Source organism: Scyliorhinus torazame, chromosome 9 (genome assembly GCF_047496885.1).
Source record: "Scyliorhinus torazame isolate Kashiwa2021f chromosome 9, sScyTor2.1, whole genome shotgun sequence".
NCBI classification, from domain to species: domain Eukaryota; kingdom Metazoa; phylum Chordata; class Chondrichthyes; order Carcharhiniformes; family Scyliorhinidae; genus Scyliorhinus; species Scyliorhinus torazame.
Genome location: NC_092715.1, coordinates 101505127 through 101524188, shown reverse-complemented (window position 1 = coordinate 101524188; position 19062 = coordinate 101505127). Strand labels below are relative to the sequence as shown.

Below are 19062 nucleotides of genomic sequence, written 5' to 3'. Positions count from 1 at the left end.
CATTCTGTGTGGAATAGATACCCTCAAAGAACAAAGAACAAAGAAAAGTACAGCACAGGAACAGGCCGTTCGGCCCTCCAAGCCCGTGCCGACCATGCTGCCCGACTAAACTACAATCTTCTACACTTCCTGGGTCCGTATCCCTCTATTCCCATCCTATTCATGTATTTGTCAAGATGCCCCTTAAATGTCACTATCGTCCCTGCTTCCACCACCTCCTCTGGCAGTGAGTTCCAGGCACCCACTACCCTCTGTGTAAAAAACATGCCTCGTACATCTACTCTAAACCTTGCCCCTCACACGTTAAACCTATGCCCCCTAATAAGTGACCCCTCTAATCCGGGGAAAGCCTCTGACTATCCACTCTGTCTATGCCCCTCATAATTTTGTAGACCTCTATCAGGTTGCCCCTCAACCTCCGTCGTTCCAGTGAGAACAAACCGAGTTTATTCAACCGCTCCTCATAACTAATGCCCTCCATACCAGGCAACATTCTGGTAAATCTCTTCTGCATCCTCTCTAAAGCCTCCACATCCTTCTGGTAGTGTGGCGACCAGAATTGAACACTATACTCCAAGTGTGGCCTAACTAAGGTTCTATACAGCTGCAACATGACTTGCCAATTCTTACACTCAATGCCCCGGCCAATGAAGGCAAGCATGCCATATGCCTTCTTGACTACCTTCTCCACCTGTGTTGCCCCTTTCAGTGACATGTGGACCTGTACACCTAGATCTCTCTAACTTTCAATACTCAGTATTGTTGGTGAAGGATGTCCAAAACTTTGATCCAGCAACAGTGAAGGAACAGTGGTATAATTCCAAGTCAGGATGGTGTGCGGCTTGGAGGAAAACTTGCAGGTGGCGGCGTTTCCATGCACATGCAGCCCTCAGTCTGCTAGGCAACTTTGGAAGGTGCTGTTGAAGGAGCCTTGGTGAGTTGCTACAGTACATCTTGTAAATGGCACATACAGCTGCCACTATGTGTCAGTGATTGAGGGAGTGAATATTTAAGGCGGCGGATGGGATGCCAATCAAGCAGGCTGTTTTCACCTGTATGGTGTGAAGAGTTACAGATGGAACTGAGCACTGTGCAATCAGTGAGTATCCTCACTTCTAACTTTAGGAATGAGGGACGGTATTTTGGAATGTGCTCAGTTCCAAGTGTCACCACACAAGTGTTACCAAGTGTTATCCACAGATGCCATCATCGCCATCATCTTCAAGAAAGAAAACAAAGCAGACTGTGGGAATTACCGAGGAATCTCCCTACTCTCTATCGCCAGAAAAACCATTGCCCAAATCCTTCTGGAATGCCAGTCGAGCTTCTGACTAAACCAGGGAACAATGGACTTGATTTTCACTGCTTGGCAAATTCAAGAGATATACCAGGAACAACACCAACCACTCTACATGGCGTTCATCGATCTGAGCAAGGCTTTGACTCAATCGGGAAGTGCTATGGACTGGTCAGCTGTCCAGAGAAATTCAATAATATCCTCCAACTCCTCCATGATGAGATGTCAATGACAGTCCTTACTGACAGAAATAAGACAGAAACGTTTGAGGTTAAGACTGGAGTCAAGCAGCGATGTGTCATCACTCCCACCCTTTTTTCCACCTTCATCGCCACCATCCTTCACCTTCTCAGTGAAGTAGACATTGTCTACAGGATGGACAGAAATCCAAGACGAAAATCACACATCACTCATGGAACTTCAGTATGTGGATGACATCGCCATCCCTTCTCTCTCAGAAGGGAATCTCCAAGTCATGCTTGAAATTTTCACGGAAGCATACCAAAGAATCGGTCTCAGCCTCAATCCCAAGAAGATTCAAGTCCTCTACCAACCTGCCCCAGGGCAAGATCCGGTCTCACTCTCCCATCAAGATCAACAGAGAAACCCTACCAAACGTGGAACATTTCCCCTACCTGGGGATTCACCTCTCATTTAAAGCTGACATAGATGCGGAGACATAACACCGTATCCAATCCATGAGTACCTCCTTTAGATGTCGAAGGACAAGAGTCTCTGACGACTGCGACATTCGTGACAACACCAAGATTCTCATGTTCAAGGCAGTCGTTCTCCCAACTCTTCTAACGTCTCAGAAACCTGGAATACCTGTAGATATCACCTCAAGGCCATGAAGTGGTACTTACCATCAACACTGTCTGAGAAGGATTCTCCGCATCAGTTGGGAGGACAGGCATACTAACATCAGCATCCTTGAAAGAGTCAAGAGACCATCATCGAGGCCATGATCATCCGAAACCAATTCCACTCGACTAGCCATGTGCTTAGCATGTCAGAGCCCCGACTGCCAAAGCAAATCTTCTTTCCCAGCTCAAAGAAGACTCCCGAACAAAAGGAGGGAAAAGGAAGCGCTTGAAAGATACCCTGAAGACTTACCTCAAGAAACACAACATAGACGTCAACACATGGGAGACCCTTGCTCAGAAGAGATTAATTGGAGGAACCTCCTGATTGAAGGGACACAATTCTTCATGGACACCCAATGGCAAATGAGGTCCAGAAAAGGAGCCTGTTAAAGGAATTCCAGTGATCTAGAGTCCGAGGACAAATCCCACCTCCTAGAAACACCTGCCTAATGTACAGTCAAAGATGTGGCTCTAGGATTGGGATCTTCAGCCACACAAGGACCCACAGAACTCATGGCCTGTAACACGGAGTTTCTTAAGTGGACAATCACACTCATTAGCGACTGATCAACAAAATCCTGCCCAAGGTTTCTGCCTTCGCCTTCTTGTAGCTTTGCTGTAAATTCAACATGTTTATAATTTTTCTTACCTCTGATGCTTGAGCACTCATGCTGGCTCCTTGCTTTGATGATTTAGTCGAATCAGGCTTCTTTCCTCCCTATTTAGGAAAATGCAAACAAAACAGAAGTTTAGTTATTTAAATCATTTTCACGTCAGCAAATTCATGTTCACTTGAAACATTTTATTGACAACTGAATATATATTTAGAAGTGCAAGGCATGAAAATAGAAAAAAGTAATATGCAAATTAGCTGCACTGGATTTTCATTCTTTAATGGGCTATGAGCATTGCTGGATAGGTCAGCCGTTATTGCCCATTCCTAGTTGTCCTTACAAAGGTGTTGATATGTCACCTCCTTGAACTGTTGCATTCTGTGTGGTATAGATACACTCAGTATTGTTAGTGAAGGATGTCCAAAACTTTGATCCAGCAACAGTGGAGGAACAGTGGTATAATTCCAAGTCAGGATGGTGTGCGGCTTGGAGGAAAACTTGCAGGTGGCGGCGTTTCCATGCACATGCAGCCCTCAGTCTACTAGGCAGCTTTGGAAGGTGCTGTTGAAGGAGCCTTGGTGAGTTGCTACAGTACATCTTGTAAATGGCACATACAGCTGCCACTATGTGTCAGTGATTGAGGGAGTGAATATTTAAGGCGGCGGATGGGATGCCAATCAAGCAGGCTGCTTTCACCTGTATGGTGTGAAGAGTTACAGATGGAACTGAGCACTGTGCAATCAGTGAGTATCCTCACTTCTAACTTTAGGAATGAGGGACGGTATTTTGGAATGTGCTCAGCTCCAAGTGTCACCACACAAGTGTTACCAAGTGTTAGCCCCAGATGCCATCATCGCCATCATCTTCAAGAAAGAAGACAAAGCAGACTGTGGGAATTACCGATGAATCTCCCTGCTCTCCATCGCTAGAAAAATCATTGTCCAAATCCTTCTGGAATGCCAGTGGGGCTTCTGACCAAACCAGGGAACAATGGATATGATTTTCACTGCTTGGTAACTTCAAGAGATATACCAGGAACAACACCAACCACTCTACATGGCCTTCATCGATCTGAGCAAGGCTTTGACTCAATCGGGAAGTGCTATGGAAGACCCTGGTCAGCTGTCCAGAGAAATTCAATAATATCCTCCGACTCCTCCATGATGAGATGTCAATGACAGTCCTTACTGACAGAAATAAGACAGAAACGTTTGAGGTAAAGACTGGAGTCAAGCAGCGATGTGTCATCACTCCCACCCTTTTTTCCATCCTTCACCTTGTCAAGAACAAGTTTCCCAGTGAAGTAGACATTGTCTACAGGATGGACAGAAATCCAAGAAGAAAATCACACATCACTCATGGAACTTCAGTATGTGGATGACATCGCCATGTCTTCTCTCTCAGAAGGGAATCTCCAAGTCATGCTTGAAATTTTCACGGAAGCATACCAAAGAATCGGTCTCAACCTCAATCCCAAGAAGATTCAAGTCCTCTACCAACCTGCCCCAGGGCAAGATCCAGTCTCACTCTCCCATCAAGATCAACAGAGAAACCCTACCAAACGTGGAACATTTCCCCTACCTGGGGATTCACCTCTCATTTAAAGCTGACATAGATGCGGAGACATAACACCGTATCCAATCCATGAGTACCTCCTTTAGATGTCGAAGGACAAGAGTCTCTGATGACTGCGACATTTGTGACAACACCAAGATCCTCATGTTCAAGGCAGTCGTTCTCCCAATTCTTCTAACGGCTCAGAAACCTGGAATACTTGTTGATATCACCTCAAGGCCATGAAGTGGTACCATCAACACTGTCCGAGAAGGATTCTCCGCATCAGTTGGGAGGACAGGCATACTAACATCAGCATCCTTGAAAGAGTCAAGAGACCATCATCGAGGCCATGATCATCCGAAACCAATTCCACTCGACTAGCCATGTGCTTAGGATGTCAGAGTCCCGACTGCCAAAGCAAATCTTCTTTCCCAGCTCCAAAAAGACTCCCGAACAAAAGGAGGGAAAAGGAAGCGCTTGAAAGACACCCTGAAGACTTAGCTCAAGAAACACAACATTGACGTCAACACCTTGGAGACCCTTGCTCAGAAGAGATTTAATTGGAGGAACCTCCTGATCGAAGAGACACAATTCTTCATAGACACTCAATGGCAAAGGAGGTCCAGAAAAGGAGCCTGTGAAAGGAATTCCAGTGATCTAGAGTCCGAGGACAAATCCCACCTCCTAGAAACACCTGCCTAATGTGCAGTCAAATATGTGGCTCTAGGATTGGGTTCTTCAGCCATACAAGGACCCACAGAACTCATGGCCTGTAACACGGAGTTTCTTAAGTGGACAATCACACTCATTTGCGACTGATCATCGAAGAAGAATAGAACTTCCAGAATGATTTAGGAATGAAGGAGCGAAATGCTAATATTTCAAACATGCTAGTCAGTTTAGCAATGAGCTGGTCCACGTCCAGACATAACGGCTGGGGGGTCTCCAAGGCCATTGGAGACCCCTGGGTGGTTGGGGACAGGGCAGCGTGGCACCCTGGCTCTCCCTCTGGCACCTTGGCACTGCCAGGCTGGCAGTGACACTGCCAGGGTGGCAATGCTGGTGTGCTCGAGTGGCACTGCCAAGGGTCGGGGCTTGAGACGGGCCACGTACAGAAAGAAGGATGGGGGTGCTGTGAAGGGTGGGTATGAAGGGGCCTCATAAAGGTTGGGGGAGTGATGGGTTGAGGTCCTTAAAGGGGGAGGCCCAAAAGGGGGGTGCTAAGCAAACCCATACATGGTGCCCTCACTTGCGGGGTGGGGGGTAATGCCCATATGGGGGGGGGGGGGGGGTGACATTGTCTGTGGGTGGGGGGTGTGGAGGATGCTCAAGCTCACTTGGAGATTAGGGAACCCTTTCAAAATGGCAGATCCAGCTCTAAAGAGCTGGTCTCACCAGCGAATTCATCTCCCCATTGCTGAAAAACGTGTGAGTTGGACCAGGGAGAAACTCCTCAAGGCCCAAATAATGACTAAGGCCAGAATTCTCCATTCATTGCGATTCACTTTTCCCGCCAGCAGCGCATCCCCGCCCGCAGGTTTCCCAGCAGAGTAGGGTTGTAACATTCGGAAGTCCCATTGACAAGCGGTGGGAAGTTGGAATCCCACGGCCAGCGAACGCACGCTGCCGAGAAACACCTGACTGGGGGAGCGGAGATTACAGCCCTCAGTGCGGATGAATACTGGTCTGGATCTCACCCAAAAAGCCGGCGGGAAACACCCTGGCAAACTCACCAAAAGTGACACGTTGAAATTTTTTTAGTTGAATTCCACCCGAGATGTCACACAGCTAGATGCTATGTCAAAATAATATGCACCACAAAACATCAGAAAGTGAACACTGCTATACGGAGAGTTTAGTTTGGTATTTGGCTGCACCCAGTAGTAATTTGGTTCACATTGCCGATGAAGTCAGCCAATCATGAAAGTATTTTCCAAGATGAGCAAAGTTCTCAGTATCTTCATGAGGCATAGAAGACTGACACATAAGACAGCAGCTGAAACATCGCCACCATGAATGTAAAGCCTTCTCCCTATCTCCACAGCTGGTGTTGCTCCGCCTGACCTCATCCCCTCCTCCTATTCCTCCTGCAGACCACGTTGCTGATGGCCAAGCACTTCCTTTGACTGATGTCTCCCATTTGGTATCAAATAAGATAGAGCAGCCCAGTACTCAATCCTTTTACATGAAATCCTGTGTTGACAATGTGTCCCAGAATGTGCACCGATGAGCTTCAAAAGTCCTCTTTAAACCTCCAACAGAAAAGAACCATATGAAAGGTTTCAAATAGTGTTTGATATCCTCTGCAGCAATTCACTTATTCCCAATCACCTGCTCACTGCTGGGAGAAAGCTCTATGTAAAGTGTTAGCCACTAAAAGGAACTGCAGACGTATAAACTGCTTGCTAGCAGTCATTAAGTTACAACGAGCTGCTTCATGTGCTTCCGGGCAGCTGTTCCTAGAACACAATTCAACTCCTTTAACAAGAAGATATGGGCAGCACAGTAGTTCGCACTGTTGTTTCACAGCGCCAGTGTCCCAGGTTCGATTCCTGGCTTGGGTTACTGTCTGTACGGAGTCTGCACGTTCTCCCCGTGTCTGCATGGTTTTCCTCCAGACACTCCGGTTTCCTCCCACAAGTCCCGAAAGACGTGGTGTTAGGTAATTTAGCCATTCTGAACTCTCCCTCAGTGTACCCGAACAGGCGCTGGAATGTGGCGACTAGGGGCTTTTCACAGTAACTTCATTGCAGTGTTAATGTAAATCTACTTGTGACAATAAAGATTATTATTGTGGATAACATTGTCCATTAAATGGAGGCATTCAACTGGCATTTCAGCTGAAAGTCACAGCTTGACCACCTTGGAGTCTCTGAATTATCCAGGGAAAATTGCCACTGTCCCTGGTCAATTCAAATAACTCAAGAAAGAAGCACAGTCTAAACCAAAGATGCACTGACGTTCTGATGATTTATTGTTCACATAACACATTATACCATTGGGTACTGTGGTCAGGTTAACATCAACATCCATTCCGGTGACGGTGGTATGCTGAGCAGACATACATCAGGTGGCTCTCCTCCAGAACATAACTAAATAGGCACTTTTAGACAAATTTAACCCAAAAATTCAACAGCAACTCACCCTTAATCGGGAAAGGGAAGGAATAGAGTCGGCAGGCCATCAAATGGGAGTTCGAGAGGCCGAAGGGACGGCAGAAGTGGAGGAAAAGGACACCAGTAACAGTGGACCCACGAGGCGAGCGCGCCCCGGACACCCAAGAGAGAGGGAGACCGATGACCCGAACATCAACCTTCCCCCTACCACCTGGAGATGGATAGAAGGCACTCCTTACGAAGGAACTGGCTGCAATGAGAGAGGCAATAAAGGTGGAAATCCAGGTGGCGGTCAAGGTGGCGGTTAGAGAGGTGATGGTCTCCATGCAAACAGCAATCATTGGATTGGGGAAGAAGGTGGAACCGCAGGGAAAAAATGATCCAGGAGTTGAAGAAGACGTCGACAGACCAGAGCGACATGATCGGCGCCCTGGAGGCGGAAGTCAAATGGTTGGTGGCGGCCAGGGAAGTTTGAAGGGGAAAATTGAGGACCAAGAGAACAGGTCCCGATGCCAGAACATCTGAATTGTGGGCCTGCCAGAGGGGATCGAGATCAGGGACCCGACAGGCTTTGTCGCCCAAATGCTGGGCAACCTAATCGGCAGAGACAGCTTCCCCAACCCCCCATGGTCGACAGAGCACACAGGCCGCTGCGGCCGAAACCCATGGCGGGGGAACAACCGAGGGCGATAATTGCAAAATTACATCAATACCAAGATCATGAAGGGACCCTGAGGTGGCTCAGACAGACAAAGGCCAGGAGCTGGGAAGGACACAGAATCCAAGTTACCAAGACATTGGGGCGGAATGCAGAACAAGGAACATTACTTCAAAATCCCGGTGGAGGCAGATGAGTTTGTTCGGTCAAACGGCCTGGACAAGGGGCAGGCGAGGTAGCGATGAAGGTAAAGCAGAGGAGGAAAGAGACAGAGAAAGAAATCTAATGGACACATGATATGTTTGCGTGGGACTGTGCTGCCTCACTTTGACCAGAAGGACCGGGTCACAGGGAAAGGCAAGGGCAGCGGAATGCAGGTGAGGGTGAGGCATAGGCAGAGGGAGCAGACAAATACTGGACATAAGGCAGGGGTAAGATCAGCCCCGAGAGGGGGGCCACCACACTAGCAGGGATAGTTAGCGCAGGAAGTAAGATAGCAACGGGGGGCCATGGTGCACCTCCCGGCAGGGATGGAGCGTCTGGCTGGTAGGGGGGGGAACACCGGGACGGGGAGAGGGACTCTAAGGGGGGGGGAGGGGGGACACAGGGAGGGGGGCAGGGTGGATAGGAACATGAAGGGAAGAAAGGGTTGGTTTTCAGGTTGACTTCGGCAGGTAAGGTGCAGGCTGAGAAAACAAGATGGCAACGCAAGCAGCCACTTTGGAGGGTCCCTAAACAAAGGGAAACCCTGGAGTGAAGGGGAGCGACCTCATGGGGAGAACAGCCAGCGACCGCAGACATTTTGGATGGCCCCCTAACAAAGGGAAACCACGGGGTGCAGAGGTGCATCCACCAGGTAAGTATAGTTGATCCCGCAGGAAGTGGGGGACAAAAATCCCCACCAGGATTATCATCTGGAATATCAGGGGATTTAACAGCCCATTGAAAATATCCAGAGTCTTCGGCCAGTTAAAAAGTTTGAAAGCCGGACTTCCGGGTGCGGCGATGACCAGCTGAGTCGCACGTTTCGGCAGCTCCCGGTGGAACGGACTTTTGGGCTCTTCATAGGAGCCCCATCGGCAATTTTAACGGCAAATAACACTGTGTGGTAATCCAGAAGGGAATCCCCCCTGGACACGGATGGAAAAAAGAGAGGAAAGTAGCCGGATTGCGGTGGATCCTCTAGAGCAGCGGCCAGGAAGGCAGGCACAAAGCAAGATGGCGTCGGAAGGAGGCAGTTTAATATGGGGCCCTGACCAACAAGAGTTCCTGCGGCGTTGCGTAGATGAACTCAAAAAGGAGATGAAGAAGGAGCTGTTGGCCCCGATATTACAAGCGATTGAGGGGCTAAAAGAGGAGCAAAAGACCCAGGAACAGGAGCTTCGGGTCGTGAAGGCAAAGGCTGCTGAGAATGAGGACGACATACAGGGCCTGGTGGTGAAAACGGAGATCCACGAGGCACAACACAAAAGATGTGTGGAAAGGCTGGAGGTGCTGGAGAATAATGCGAGGAGGAAGAACCTAAGGATTCTTGGTCTTCCCGAAGGTGCAGAAGGGGCGGACGTCGGGGCATATGTGAGCACGATGCTGCACTCGTTAATGGGATCGGAGGCCCCGACGGGTCCGCTGGAGGTGGAGGGAGCCTATCGGGTTATGGCGCGAAGACCGAGGGCTGGAGGAATTCCTCGAGCAATAGTGGTGAGATTTCTCCGATATAAGGACAGAGAGATGGTCCTCAGATGGGCAAAGAAAACTCGGAGCAGTAGGTGGGAGAATGCGGTGATCCGCGTATATCAAGATTGGAGTGCGGAGGTGGCGAGAAGGAGGGCAAGCTTTAATCGGGCCAAGGCGGTGTTGCATAAAAGGAAGGTCAAATTCGGAATGCTGCAACCGGCAAGACTGTGGGTCACACATCTAGGGAAACACCACTACTTCGAAACGGCAGATGAGGCGTGGACATTTATTGTCGAGGAGAAGCTGGAGTGAGCGGGCCAGAAAAAGAACGTTTGGGACAAAAGTGTGGGGGGGGGGGGGTGAATTTGTGGGATGAAGGGGGGAAAAGGGGGAAGAGAGGACTTCCCAAGTTGTTAAACCTGCGACCCTGTAACTTCTCTCTCTTCCCCATGTCGTGGGGGAGGGGGTGAGGGAGGATGAGGAGCTGAGGGCGCCGGCCATTGGGGGCGGGGCCAAAAGGGAAGCGCGGGCTTTGTTCCCGCGCTATGGTAATCATGGCGGGAACAGGGAATCAGGGGGCCTCGCACAGTGTGAGCCGAGGTCACGGGGGGAAGCCGAGGTCGGCCAGAGTTTGCTGACTTCTGGGAGCAACATGGGGGGTGCAATTACGCTAGCTTGGGATCCAGCGGGGGGAGGGGGGGGGTTAACTGGGTTGCTGCTGCTGGGGAGAAGGGGGAGCTGGTATGGGAGGGGGGGTCGGGGCGGGGGGGGTGCCGCCTGGGGGGGATACAGCTACGTGGGAACCGGGTGAGGAGCTGGATTGAAAAAGGAAATGGCTAGTCGTCAAGGGGGGGGGGGGGTAAAGAGCCCCCCAACCCGGTTGATCACGTGGAATGTGAGAGGGCTGAACGGGCCGATTAAGAGGGCACGGGTACTCGCACACCTAAAGAAACTTAAGGCAGATGTGGTTATGCTTCAGGAGACGCATCTGAAGCTGATAGACCAGGTTAGATTTCGCAAAGGATGGGTGGGGCAGGTGTTTCATTCGGGACTAGATGCAAAAAACAGGGGGGTGGCCATACTAGTGGGGAAGCGGGTAATGTTTGAGGCAAAGACTATAGTGGCGGATAGTGGGGGCAGATACGTGATGGTGAGTGGCAAACTGCAAGGGGAGGCGGTGGTATTAGTGAACGTGTATGCCCCGAACTGGGATGATGTCAATTTTATGAGGCGTATGTTAGGACGCATCCCGGACCTAGAAGTGGGGAAGTTGGTAATGGGTGGAGACTTTAATACGGTGCTGAACCCAGGGCTGGACAGATCGAGGTCCAGGACCGGAAGGAGGCCGGCTGCAGCTAGGGTGCTTAAGGATTTTATGGAGCAGATGGGAGGAGTAGATCCCTGGAGATTTAGTAGACCTAGGAGTAAGGAGTTTTCGTTTTTCTCCTATGTACACAAAGTATTTTCACAAATAGATTTTTTTGTTTTGGGAAGGGCACTGATCCCAAAGGTGACGGGGACGGAGTACACGGCTATAGCCATCTCGGATCATGCTCCACACTGGGTGGACCTGGAGATAGGGGAAGAAAAACAACAGCTTCCACCCTGGAGAATGGACATGGGATTATTGGCAGATGAGGGTGTGTGTTTAAGCGTGAGGGGGTGTATTGAAAGGTACTTGGAACTTAATGATAATGGGGAGGTACAGGTGGGAGGAGTGGTCTGGGAGGCACTGAAGGCAGTGGTTATAGGGGAGCTGATATCTATTAGGGCACATAAAGGAAAGCAGGAGGGTAGGGAAAGGGAGCGGTTGTTGAAAGAACTTCTGAGGGTGGACAGACAATATGCGGAGGCACCGGAGGAGGGACTGTACAGGGAAAGGCAAAGGCTACATGTAGAATTTGACTTGTTGACTACGGGTAATGCAGAGGCACAATGGAGGAAGGCACAGGGTGTACAGTATGAATATGGGGAGAAAGCGAGTAGGTTGTTGGCCCACCAACTGAGGAAAAGGGGAGCAGCGAGGGAGATAGGGGGGGTGAGAGATGAGGAGGGAGAGATGGAGCGGGGAGCGGAGAGAGTGAATGGAGTGTTCAAGGCATTTTATGAAAGATTATATGAAGCGCAGCCCTCGGACGGGAAGGAGAGAATGATGCGCTTTCTGGATCAGCTGGAATTTCCTAAGGTGGAGGAGCAGGAGAGAGTGGGGCTGGGAGCACAGATTGAGACGGAGGAAGTAGTGAAAGGGATTGGGAGCATGCAGGCGGGGAAGGCCCCGGGACCAGACGGATTCCCAGTTGAATTCTATAAGAAATATTTGGACTTGCTGGCCCCGCTACTGATGAGAACATTTAATGAGGCGAGGGAAAGGGGGCAGCTGCCCCCGACTATGTCAGAGGCAACGATATCGCTCCTCCTAAAGAAGGAAAAAGACCCGCTGCAATGCGGGTCATACAGGCCCATTTCCCTCCTGAATGTGGATGCTAAGATTCTGGCCAAGGTAATGGCAATGAGGATAGAGGATTGTGTCCCGGAGGTGGTCCATGAGGACCAAACTGGGTTTGTGAAGGGGAGACAGCTAAATACAAATATACGGAGGCTGCTAGGGGTAATGATGATGCCCCCACCAGAGGGGGGAGCGGAGATAGTGGTGGCGATGGATGCCGAGAAAGCATTTGATAGAGTGGAGTGGGATTATTTGTGGGAGGTGTTGAGGAGATTTGGCTTTGGGGACGGGTATATCAGGTGAGTACAGTTGCTGTATAGGGCCCCGATGGCGAGCGTGGTCACGAATGGACGGGGGTCTGACTATTTTCGGCTCCATAGAGGGACGAGGCAGGGCTGTCCTCTGTCCCCGTTATTGTTTGCATTGGCGATTGAACCCCTGGCCATAGCACTGAGGGGTTCCAGGAAGTGGAGGGGAGTACTTAGGGGGGGAGAAGAACACCGGGTATCTCTGTATGTGGATGATTTGTTGCTACATGTGGCGGACCCGGCGGAGGGGATGCCAGAGATAATGCGGATACTTGGGGAGTTTTCAGGGTATAAACTGAACATGGGGAAAAGTGAGTTATTTGTGGTGCATCCGGGGGAGCAGAGCAGAGAGATAGAGGATTTACCGTTGAGGAGGATAACAAGGGACTTCCGGTACCTGGGGATCCAGATAGCCAAGAATTGGGGTACATTACATAGGCTTAATTTAACACGGTTGGTGGAACAGATGGAGGAGGATTTCAAGAGATGGGACATGGTGTCCCTGTCATTGGCAGGTAGGATGCAGGCGGTTAAAATGGTGGTCCTCCCGAGATTCCTTTTTGTGTTCCAGTGCCTCCCAGTGGTGATCACGAAGGCTTTTTTCAAAAGAATTGAGACGAGCATTATGAGTTTTGTGTGGGCTGGGAAGACCCCGAGAGTGAGGCGGGGAGTCTTGCAGCGTAGTAGGGACAGGGGGGGGGGGGGGGGGGGGGCTGGCACTACCAAGCCTAAGTGAGTACTACTGGGCCGCTAATGTTTCAATGGTGTGTAAGTGGATGCGAGAAGGGGTGGGAGCGGCATGGAAGAGATTGGAGAGGGCGTCCTGCAGGGGGACTAGCCTGCAAGCAATGGTGACGGCGCCGTTGCCGTTCTCACCAAAGAAATACACCATACGCCCGGTGGTGGTGGCTACATTGAAAGTTTGGGGGCAGTGGAGACGGCATAGGGGAGGGACGGGAGCTTCGGTGCGGTCCCTGATGAGAAACAATCATAGGTTCGTTCTGGGGAGAATGGATGGGGGATTTGGAGCATGGCAAAGAGCTGGGGTAGTACAACTAAGAGATCTATTTGTAGATGGGACGTTTGCGAGTCTGGGAGCGCTGACGGAGAAATATGGATTGCCCCAAGGGAATGCATTTCGGTATGTGCAATTGAGGGCTTTTGCGAGGCAACAAGTGAGGGAATTCCCGCAGCTCCCGATGCAGGAAGTGCAGGATAGAGTGATCTCAGAGACATGGGTGGGGGACGGTAAGGTGGCGGACATATACAGGGAGATGAGGGACAACGGGGAGATCATGGTAGATGAGCTGAAAGGGAAATGGGAAGAAGAACTGGGGGAGGAGATTGAGGAGGGGCTGTGGGCTGATGCCCTACGTAAGGTAAGCTCATTGTCCTCGTGTGCCAGGCTAAGCCTGATACAATTTAACGTGCTACACAGGGCGCATATGACTGGAGCACGGCTTAGTAAATTTTTTGGGGTAGAGGATAGGTGTGCGAGATGCTCGAGAGGCCCAGCGAATCACACCCACATGTTCTGGTCATGCCCGGCACTACAGGGGTTCTGGGTGGGGGTGGCAAAGGTGCTTTCGAAGGTGGTGGGGGTCCGGGTCGAACCAAGCTGGGGGTTGGCTATATTTGGGGTTGCAGAAGAGCCGGGAGTGCAGGAGGAGAGAGAGGCTGACGTGTTGGCCTTTGCGTCCCTTGTAGCCTGGCGCAGGATATTGTTAATGTGGAAGGAAGCCAAACCCCCGGGTGTGGAGACCTGGATAAACGATATGGCAGGGTTTATAAAGTTAGAACGGATTAAGTTTGTGTTAAGGGGTTCGGCTCAGGGGTTCACCAGGCGGTGGCAACCGTTCGTCGACTACCTCACAGAAAGATAGAGGGAATGGAAAAGAAGTAGACAACAGCAGCAACCCAGGGGAGAGGAGGGGGGGGGGGGAGGAATCGGACGGACTCTCAGGGATGTTATTGTATATGTATAGGTATTTGGTATATGTAATTGTATATTGGATTGTTGGATTGTATTTTTGGAGAGTATTTATTTTGGACAAGGCAGTTGCCATTTAGTTTTGTTTTTTGTTTTTGTTTATATATTACTTATTTATTTGTTTAAAACTGGCCACGGTTATTTATATTGCTTTATTGTTGTGTAAAAGAAACACTACGTATTGTTATGTTTGGCCAAAAAACTTGAATAAAATATATTTCTTTTTAAAAAAAGTTTGAAAGCCGACATAGTCTTCCTGCAAGAGACGCAGGAGGGAGAAGGACCGACTGCGCGTAAGGAAGGGCTGGGTTGGACAGACGTATCACTCGTGTTACAGGACGAGGGCTAGGGGAGTAGCCATACTGATATCAGAGCAGGAGGACAATGTTTACAGCAACAAGGACGGTTACAGACCAAGGTGGACGGTACATCATGGTCAGCGGTGTCCTGGACAGGGTACCGGTGGCTCTGGTAAACGTGTACGATCCCAACTGGGATGACACGGACTTTATAAAGAAGACCATAGCGGAAGTCCCTGACATCGACACACACCGACTGATCATGGGGGGAGACTTCAACTGCGTACAGGACCGCTGACTGGCTGATCAAACACCAAAACTAGGAAAAAGACAGGCATGGCTAGGGAGCTGGCAACATTCATGGAGCAGATGGGGACAGTGGACCCATGGCGGTTCCTACACCCCGGTGAGAAGGAAGTTTTGTTCTTTTCGCCAGTGCATAAAGTATACACACGTATTGACTTCTTTGCAGAGGAGAAATTGGTGCTTCCAGGTATAGTAAGGATGGAGTGCTCCATGATAGTCATCTCCGACCACACTCCATACTACATAGATGTGAGGTTAGAGACAGGCGACCTGCATGGAGGCTGAGCACGGACCTTTTGACCAACAAGGTCTTCTGCAAGAAAATATCACCGGCCATAGGCGAGTACATCACTAACAACCAGAAGATGGAAATCTCACCCTCCATGTTCTGGGAGGCACTGAACGCGATGATTAGGGGGGAGATTGTAGCCTACAACGCACAAAGAGTCAGGGATGAGAGGGCAGCTTGGCAGCAATTGATCGACTCCATCTTGGAAGTCAACAGAAAATACTCCGAGGCCCCGACCGTAGAGCTTCTGGCGGAAAGGAAAAAGCTACAAATGGACTTTAACATGAAATGAAAATTGCTTATTGTCACAAGTAGGCTTCAAATGAAGTTACTGTGAAAAGCCCCTAGTCGCCACATTCCAGCACCTCTTCGGGGAGGCTGGTACAGGAACTGAACCCGCGCTGCTGGCCTTGTTCCGCTTTACAAGCCAGCTGTTTAGCCCACTGTGCTAAACCAGCCCCTGATAACCACCAGGAAAGCAGTACACCAACTCAGCCAGATACGGGGGTCCTTCTATGAACACGGAGAGAAGGCTAGCCGCCTTTTGGTTCACCAGCTGAGAAAGTAGCTGGCCTTTGAGGTCTTCTACTGGGGATTGTACACTTCCGAGCCCTCTGACGGGGTCGCAGGGATTAAACGGTTCCTCAATGGACTGAACATGCCATTCGTGGGGGATGATAGGCAAGAGAAGCTGGAAGCACCAATAGGACTGCGAGAGATCATTGAGAACATCAGGTCCATGCAGGCGGGGAAGGCGCGGGGAGCTGGCAGGTTCCCGGTGCCGGAGATTTCGGCAACCGGCGGGGGTGGGATTCACGCCAGCCCCCGGCGATTCTCCGACCCGGCGGGGGGGCGAAGAATCTCGCCCAAGGTGTTTGATGCAATTCAAGCTCCCTCCAAATTCCTTTTTCCTGGTGCTTAATACAAAATTCTGCTTCTCAAGCCTAGGGGCCAAAACATAACAGTATGCATGATAGAAGTATTTTATTATGGTATGTGTTGGAAGTATCTCTTGTACACTCATTTGCCTATCAAATAAATAATAAATGTTATAGCCGCAGCTTAAGTTAAGAAATAAGGTGAAAACAGTAGATTTCAAAATGTCACTGAACTTATAGGTCATTTCAAAGTGATAAATATATTGAATCCCAACCGACATCTGAATAAATCCTTTAATTTGGACCATGCAGGTTTCCATGATAAATTCCAGCTAAGTCTCGATATTCCTCTCGGTTCGGTGGCTGCACGAAGACAGGATCAAAAGGAATTGTTCACCATGAAGCTGTCAATCATGAAAAGGTTTCAAATGACAAGCAGCGGCTCATCGATGACAGCCAGGCAACCTGCACCCCTGTAGGACAAGGCCAACATGTGACAACTTTGTTCATCTCACCCCGAATGGATAATTGCAAATGCCATGGATACTGACTCAAGAATTGGTGGCCCAATGATAAATAGCAATTATGATTTCTTACATGGGTGGGCTTGACAACTGTTTATTATCAGACATAATTCTATGGTCACCAATCCTTTGATACTGACACACACTGTTGTGTGTGCTCACCTTCCTCATGCAGACATAATTACAGCAAAAGTTCTCCAAAATGGTTGCTGTAACAACCATTTAAAAGCATCTACTCTGCTGACTAGCTACAAATCCCTACAGGTTCTGCATCTTTTATTTTACTGAATGAAACAAGACATCGCTAATCCATCACATATCCCAAGAACTGACAATACAAGTCTGCACTTCCGTACGTTAAGAACTCTGAAGTACTGATATTACACAAATAGGTTCCTATGAAGAAAAGAATGAAGCCACAACAAAAGGCTACTTCAGCATTAATTTTTATAAAACAAATCAAATAAATTATGGTGATCCGATCCAATTAGGGATAATCTGCAGTTCCCTTGCCCAGCTGGGATCATAAACTTGTTCAATAAGGAACTGCAATGTAAAGCCACATCTTATTACTATAGCTAAAATTTCAGTGGTTTGAAGCAGGCTCAATAATGTTAGTAAAAAATATTACTTAAGTTTGGAAAGTATTTGTAATTAGAATTTCAAATAATATTGATTTAGGAACCCAACCCATTACCTCATAAATATTCAATAAAGTAAAGGGGCGAAATTCTCCCGAAACGGCGCGATGTCCGCCGACTGGCGCCCAAAACGGCGCCAATCAGACGGGCATCGCGCCGCCCCAAAGGTGCGGAATGCTCCGCATCTTTGGGGGCCGAGCCCCAACATTGAGGGGCTAGGCCGACGCCGGAGGAATTTCCGCCCCGCCAGCTGGCGGAAACGGCATTTGTTGCCCCGTGGCGCGGAAATGACATCTTGGGGCGGCGCATGCGCGGGAGCGTCAGCGGCCGCCGACAGTTTCCCACGCATGCGCAGTGGGGGGAGTCTCTTCCGCCTCGCCATGGTGGAGACCGTGGCGGAGGCGGAAGGGAAAGAGTGCCCCCACGGCATAGGGCTGCCCGCAGATCGGTGGGCCCCGATCGCGGGCCAGGCCACCGTGGGGGCACCTCCCGGGACCAGATCGCCACGCGCCCCCCCCCAGGACCCCGGAGCCCGCCCACGCCGCCTTGTCCCGCCGTTCAAAAGGTGGTTTAATCCACGCTGGCGGGACAGGCAATTTATCGGCGGGACTTCGGCCCATCCGGGCCGGAGAATCGAGCGGGGGGCCCGCCAACCGGCGCGGCCCGATTCCAGCCCCCGCCGAATATCCGGTACCGGAGACTTCGGCAATCGGCGGGGGCGGGATTTACGGCAGCCCCCGGCGATTCTCCGACCCTGTGGGGGGTCGGAGAATGACGCCCAAGGTATTCATAGAACCATAGAATCCTTTCAATGCAGGAGGAGGCCATTCAGCCCATTGACTTTGCACCAACTCTCCGAAAGAGCACTCTACCCAGGTCCACTCCCCTGTTCACCCCACCCTATCCCCATAACCCAACTTGCACACCCCTGGACACTAAAGGGAAATTTAGCATGGCCAATCCACCTAACCTGCACATCTTTGGACTGTGGCAGGAAACCAGAGCACCCGGTGGAAACCCACAAAGACACAGGGAGAATTTGCAAACTCCAGTCATCCAAGGCTGGAATCAAACCCAGGTCCCTGGTGCTGAGAGGCAGCAGTGTTAACCGCTGTGCCACCGTGCTGCCCTTTTGTTTTTTGTATTGTTTTCATTATAACTATAACACTCATCTATAAATCAATATTGGATTATGCAATATATTGAAATTTGCAACTTATTCCACATATCTACAAAAATACAGAGAAAGCCACAGGCCCTGCAACTATAGCCACAAAACAAAACAGAATACTAAACAAGACGGCTTGCAAATTAACACCAAAAGTTCAATATCCTGAAACCATCAAAGATTTTCTCCTCATCTAGTCAACCCATATATGCCACTTAGTTCATCTATCTTTTGAGACAAAATTATTTTTGTTACCATCTCCCAGAAGTTGATCTTCCAAACTGATGTGTACTATCTTTCCCACAGTAATGCATTGTACACTTTCCTTTCCCCGTATGATTGCATTGCTCCTCCGAAACATGGATTATTGAACACTTTGTAATCATTAGACCATCACTTAAGGTTTCAGACAATGTTTGTGAGCCTGATTA

The 19062-nt window shown here is 49.7% G+C and overlaps 1 protein-coding gene across 14 annotated transcripts in view; it reads right to left on the bottom strand.

The window, feature by feature from the left end:
- Nucleotides 1-19062, bottom strand: part of cast (calpastatin) — a 318006-nt gene that overhangs the window by 267720 nt on the left and 31224 nt on the right. For all 14 annotated transcript variants that reach the window (XM_072516336.1, XM_072516333.1, XM_072516334.1 and 11 more), the window contains exon 2: nt 2813-2881. In XM_072516336.1, the coding sequence (XP_072372437.1) occupies nt 2813-2881 (69 nt within the window). The remainder of the gene's footprint in view (nt 1-2812; nt 2882-19062) is intronic.